This window comes from Arachis ipaensis, chromosome B05 (assembly GCF_000816755.2).
Source record: "Arachis ipaensis cultivar K30076 chromosome B05, Araip1.1, whole genome shotgun sequence".
Classification (NCBI taxonomy): domain Eukaryota; kingdom Viridiplantae; phylum Streptophyta; class Magnoliopsida; order Fabales; family Fabaceae; genus Arachis; species Arachis ipaensis.
This window is the reverse complement of record NC_029789.2, coordinates 144,038,995-144,045,105: the sequence shown is the minus strand read 5'-3', so window position 1 is coordinate 144,045,105 and position 6,111 is coordinate 144,038,995. Positions and strand designations below refer to the sequence as shown.

The following is a 6,111-nucleotide window of genomic DNA, read 5'->3' as shown; positions in this document are numbered from 1 at the left end:
ATGACACTTGGAACATTTCTGAAAGTTCACCCTCCGACCTTCAGGGGAACCTCAAATCCCACTGATGCAGACAATTGGATTCAGGAAATGGAACGGGCACTGCAGGCTCAACAGGTCCCTGAAGAGCAATGGGTTGAATTTGGAACTTATCAGCTGCAAGGAGAGGCTCAGTATTGGTGGCAGGGAACACGACGTATCCTGCAGCTCGATGGCGCTGCAATTCCTTGGGAGGTCTTTTGAACAGAGTTCTATAAGAAATACTTTTCTAATTTGATCAGAAACGCCAAGGAACTTGAATTGATGCAATTAAAGCAAGGCCAAATGACTGTTACTGAGTATACTAGCAGGTTTGAGGATTTATGTCATTTTTCTCGTATCTGTCAAGGTGCACTTGAATATTTTGCTGAGTGGAAATGTATTAAGTATGAGGGAGGTCTTCAGAGTGATATTCTGAGCTTCGTTGCACTAATGGAGATTAGAGTATTTTCTGAATTGGTGAATAAGAGTAGGGTGGCTGAGGAATGTGTGAGGAAGGCGGCAGCAGAGAAAGGAAGTTTGAGGGTGCCTTTTCAGAGGACTCCAGGGAGAAACTTTGCTCTGAGAGGTAGAAATTTCAAGCGTGGAGGCTTTGTCCCGCAGCAGAATCAAGGCAGAGTAATTACAGAAGGCCGAATACTAATGTTAATCAAGGAAGAAGGTTTGGAAAGCAGGCACAACATGATTTGAGCTATCTGAGGTGTGGAAAGTATCATCCTGGAGTTCCGTGCAGATCAGGACTTGGGGTATGCTATTTTTGTGAACAGCCCGGGCACTTGGTTAGTAATTGTCCGGAGAAGAAGAAATATGAGACTGGTAGGATACAGCAGCCAGGGAGAGTGTACACCACTTCTGCAGTAGGTGCTGAGGGATTTGAGATACTGATTAGAGGTAACTGCGAAATGGCTGGTAAAATCTTAAATGCTTTATTTGATTCAGGAGCAACACATTCATTTATTGCATTTGAAAAGGAAAATGAACTAGGATTGAGAATGGTGGTTTTAGGTTATGATTTAAAAGTGCATAATGCTACTCATGAAGCTATGGTGACTAGGTTAGGATGTCCACAAGTTCCATTTCGAGTACAACAACGTGAATTTGTACATGATTTGATTTGTTTGCCGATGACTGGTCTTGATCTCATCTTGGGATTGGATTTGTTATCTAAGAATCATGTTTTACTTGATTGTTCTGAGAAGTCAGTACAGTTTATGCCGGAAGGGTCGGAAGTGCCAGTTGTGATGAATAGTTACTATTTGAACTCTATGATAGTAAATTGTTCTGGGAATGAATGTCAGGGTATTATGTTATTAACTGCGGGAGTATCAGGTGATGATCAGAGTTTAGAGTAAATTCCGGTTGTATGTGAATTTCCAGACGTATTTCCGGATGATATTAATGAATTTTCACCTAATCGGGAGGTTAAATTCGCAATTGAATTGGTGCTTGGAGCCGGTCTGATTTTGATTACTTCTTAAAGAATGTCACCTTTAGAAATAGCTGAACTGAAAGCTTAGCTGGAAGATCTGTTGGGTAAGAACTTCATTCGACCAAGTATTTCTCCGTGGGGAGCGCCAGTGTTACTGGTAAAGAAGAAGGACGGAAGTATGTGCTTGTGTGTTGATTATCGGCAACTGAATAAAGTTACTGTGAAGAATAAGTATCCATTACCTAGAATCGACGACCTAATGGATCAGTTACAGGGTGCCGGTATATTCTCTAAGATTGATCTGCGATCCGGGTATCATCAGATAAGGGTTAGAGATGAAGATATTCTGAAAAATGCCTTTAGAACAGGATATGGTCATTATGAATATACGATGATGTCTTTCGGATTAACTAATGCTCTAGCAGTATTCATGGATTATATGAACAGGATTTTCTAGCCGTACCTGAACAAGTTTGTTATTGTCTTCATTGATGATATTCTTATTTACTCTAAGACTGAAGAGGAGCATGCTGATCACTTGCGAACTGTGCTGCAAATTCTGAAAGACATGAAGTTATATGCTAAGTTATCTAAATGTGAGTTTTGGAAGAGTGAGGTGAAGTTTTTCGGTCACGTAGTGAGCAAACAGGGAATAGCTATGGATCCTACTAAGGTAGAAGCAGTGATGAAACTGGGAGTTAGGGAAGAATCCGAAATTCTATGTTTGAGTTAGTTGTAAATTTCAAGTGATTTTAAATCAAAACTTCTGAAGGCTCATCAAGATGGTGAAGCATTACGTAAAGTATTGCCAGCGATTAAGTAGGAAAAACAGTGGAGAGTGTGAAAAGATAAGGATGGTTTATGGAGGTTGAAGAACCGAATTATTGTGCCAGACGTCGAAAACCTGCGACAATGTATCTTGAAGGAAGCTCATAAGAGCAGGTTTTCAATCCATCCAGGAAGTACCAAAATGTATCAAGATCTGAAGTCGATGTTCTGGTGGCCAGGAATGAAGAATGATGTGGCATTGCATGTATCTAAATATTTGACATGTCAAAAGGTTAAAAATTTAAAATCGAACATCAGAGACCATCAGGAACCCTTCATCCTTTAGAGATTCCACAATGGTAGTTTAAATTTGGTAGTTTGATGTCTGGTTGACCAAACCGATGCAACTTTTGCTTTTGGGACTTTGATCGAATTATATAGTTTAACCATCAAAATTTAACATATAATATACAAATTTAAAAAAGTTTATCTGCATAAAATTTGAGGATACTCATTGTCAGTTAAAATTCAGCAGGGTAGGGACAAATTGCAATGGGATTTGAACAAATTCAAGCAATATGATACAGCTTCAGGTTACAGAATTGGCTATTTATTTTACCATCCGCCTCTGGAGCTTTGCCCTAATTATATGCAACAGAAAAAGCCGTGGATTGATCTATGGAAGTTGAACTCGCCTCACAAAATTAAGCTATTTATCTGGAAAGCTCTCCATGGCCGACTTCCGGTGCTTGTTCAGATTCATCACCGCATCCCATCTATATCACCAATATGCCCCTGCTGTCATGAAGCAACAGAAACAGTCACTCATTGTTTAATCGATTGCTCTAGAATTAAAGACGTATGGTCTCAGAGTTATCTTCGTGACTGTCTTCCCCCTCAGAGTTCTAACGACTTTTGGACATGGTGGACTGCATCAACAGAGATACTTAACCCGTTGAAGAATGCTGACCGTAATCCTCAATTGCTTGCCATCATTTGCTGGAACTGCTGGAAAGCTCGCAACCAGTTGATTTTTGAAGGTTCTACTTCTATGCCGTCTGCCATTCTAGCAAGCTCTGTCAAGTTGCTCCGTGAAATCCAAAGAACTCTCAGTTTAGGTCGTCATCTCCATGAGACAAGCTCTTAGTTGCATGCAATTGGATTTATCATTCTTTCTTCTTTAAGATTTTTCTTCGTTTTTCGATCACGCACCGTCGGATGAATACCTTCAGTGTAGTGTTTTTGAGAAATCCTCACTTTTTATTATGCTGTCCTGCTTTTGGACATCTTTGTATTTCATTTTTTAATAATTAATGAAATATAACCTATTATCTTTGGAAAAAAAAAAATAAAATTTGAGGATACCGAAACTTATTAGGAATTTTTTGGTTAAAAATGAATCAAAATGCCCTATTATTAGCCGTAACTTAAATAACTAAATTTTTAAAAGTTTAAATAAGTTTTTACTCCTTATAAAATACATATTTATTTGATCTGTGGCCAATTTGAAAACAAAAAGCAGCATGGAAGTATCAGTTTCTGCACAAACATCAAATCCTCGATTCAAATAAAGAACTAAGAGGTTATATTGATATATTCAAACAATTTTCTGCACAAATTCTTGAAAAGCATTCTCTTCTTTGTGCGTAGAGAGGTAATCTACAAGCAATTCCATGGTTGTAGCATTTGCTGCAAAACCTTTGTCTTTCATAATCTGAAAATATTTAATTGACTTCAGAACAGCATTTCGTCGTAGTAATCCTTGGATGAAGACGTTATATGTGCAGCTATCTGGCAAGCAGCCATGCTCTTCCATATTCATCAGCATCTCTTCAGCATCAATCAGAAGTCCTTCCCTACATAGACCTTGGATCATTATTGTATATGTATATTGATCAGGTTTCAAGCCTTTTGCTGGCAGACTAGAGAAGAGTTCTAGTGCATCATTTAGTTTTCGGGCATGGCACATCCCACCGAGCACCACATTATACGTTTCAATATTAAGATCCAAATTATTCTTCTCCATTTCTCTAAATAATGATATTGCATCAGAAGACAAATGACATTTGAATAGGCCATCCAATATAAGGGCACAGCTGAATACATCAGGACATTGACCAAATTTGTGCATTGTAAAAAACAATTCTTTAGCCGCTAACGGTTTACCCACTTTGCAAAATCCATAGATAAGAGTATTCCAAGTCACAACATCCAGATTTAAACCATTATTGATCATTTCATCCAAGAGATAAATAGCCTTATTAATCCTTTTGATCTTGCACCATCCATGGATTAATGTAGTATACGTGTTGACGTCTGGTAGGCATCCCTTGTGAACCATCAAATCAAATACTTTCATGGCCTCCTCCATTTGATTTTGGTAACAATAAGCAGCAATCATTGAGTGATAGGTGACAACATCAGGCTCCTCTCCCATTCGAACCATTTGACCAAGTATGGCTCTACCATTTGAAATCTTTCCCTCTTTACAAAGAGAATCCACTAAAATATTAAAAGTATGAGTATCCGGCATAATTCCCTTTTGTTTCCTCTCGCTGAGTAAAGACGCAGCCTCTTGCCATCTGCTGAAAGTACAGAGTCCTTGAATCAAGCGATTGTAAGTGATAGTATCGGGTTGAAGACCTTTTGTTGTCATTTCGGAGAATAGACTCAAAGCCTCGGATACCAGCCCATCCTTGCAAAGACTATCCACAATTGCGGTATAACCCGCAACAGTAACACTTGATTTGCAGTTTCTTGTTTCCGTCTTCCTTAGAATGGCAATGGCAGCAGGGGTGTTGCCCATCTTGCACAATCCATTTATAATTGCTCCAAACGTGTGGCCGTCGGGTTGATATCCCATGTTATCCATGTGGTCAACAAACAAAATAGCATAATCCACATTGCCTTCAATACAAAGACCATTAACAATGGTGTTCAATGTGACCACATGGGGCTCCAAGCCGATTTTGAACATCGTCCCAACCACAGAGAAGGCAAAGGGAGTGTGATTCAAACGGCACAGACAATTGACAACAATACTGAGTGTATAGATATTAGATTTGAGTCCTAAGGAGAACAAGTGTTTGATTAACGAAATGGCAGCTGTGTAATGCTTCATCTTAACAATAGAGCTAAACAAAAAGTTAAAGTCATTCACGCATGGCAAAGGGTTCATGGAAACCATTTTGTCAAACAGATGCAGAGCAGAATCAAGGTTCTGGAGATTCCTAATAGAATTTACGAGATGGGGTCTGTCCTTGATGGTATCAATATCAGTGGTATAAGAGAGAGTAATGGGAAAAAGGAAGGGTCTGGGATGAGAAAAAGTACCAAATTGAGATTCAGATTGCCGCCGAAAGAAGCGCAGAGAAACTCTTGTTGATGAACGCAACATCATTGATGAGAGAGCATGGCAGCTACGCTCGCCACACGGGTATGCAATTCATGGCGATGAAGGTGGTGATATGGATGGGGATCCCGGCGGTGATAGTGACAGTTATTGGTGAAGAATCTTGGCAAAGGTTAATTAATTGCTGTACGGCTGTTGTACTTTCAGAAAATTCAAAAGGAAAAGTATAGGTAACCAACAAAATTTTTGAACAATGTGTAAACAATAACTTAAACGTACAATGTGTACAATGAAAGTTTAGAAAATATTAGAGATATGATTACGAATTTGTATTTGATGAAAATTTGTTATTATATTAATATAAACAAATTTTATTATTCTTTGAGTTTAATTATTTTAATATAGTATTATTGATTATTTTATTAATTAATTATTTAAATAAAAATATGAAATTAAGAGAAATATATATATATATATATATATATATATAAAAAACTATTTTAATGACTATTTTTATTATAATGTA

General features: G+C 38.0%; 2 protein-coding genes across 4 annotated transcripts in view; one reads left to right on the top strand and one right to left on the bottom strand.

The window, feature by feature from the left end:
- Nucleotides 1–1,514, top strand: LOC107641434. Its single transcript, XM_016344928.1, has 5 exons — nt 1–170; nt 279–654; nt 804–927; nt 1,042–1,335; nt 1,414–1,514. The coding sequence occupies exons 1-5, from the start codon at nt 1–3 to the stop codon at nt 1,512–1,514; spliced, it is 1,065 nt and encodes a 354-aa protein (XP_016200414.1).
- The window catches only part of LOC107644646 (putative pentatricopeptide repeat-containing protein At1g12700, mitochondrial), a 31,541-nt gene continuing 29,167 nt past the window's right edge, over nt 3,738–6,111 (bottom strand). Inside the window, exons 1-2 of one of the 3 annotated variants that reach the window (XM_016348548.2) lie at nt 5,567–5,919; nt 3,738–5,140 (exon numbers count right to left, since the gene is read on the bottom strand). In XM_016348548.2, coding sequence (XP_016204034.1) covers nt 3,831–5,140; nt 5,567–5,633 — 1,377 coding nt within the window. In that variant the 5' untranslated portion in view covers nt 5,634–5,919 and the 3' untranslated portion in view covers nt 3,738–3,830. Of the gene's footprint in view, nt 5,921–6,111 lie in introns of those variants that run through there. The other 2 variants (XM_021103119.1, XM_016348547.2) reach the window with 2 other exon arrangements.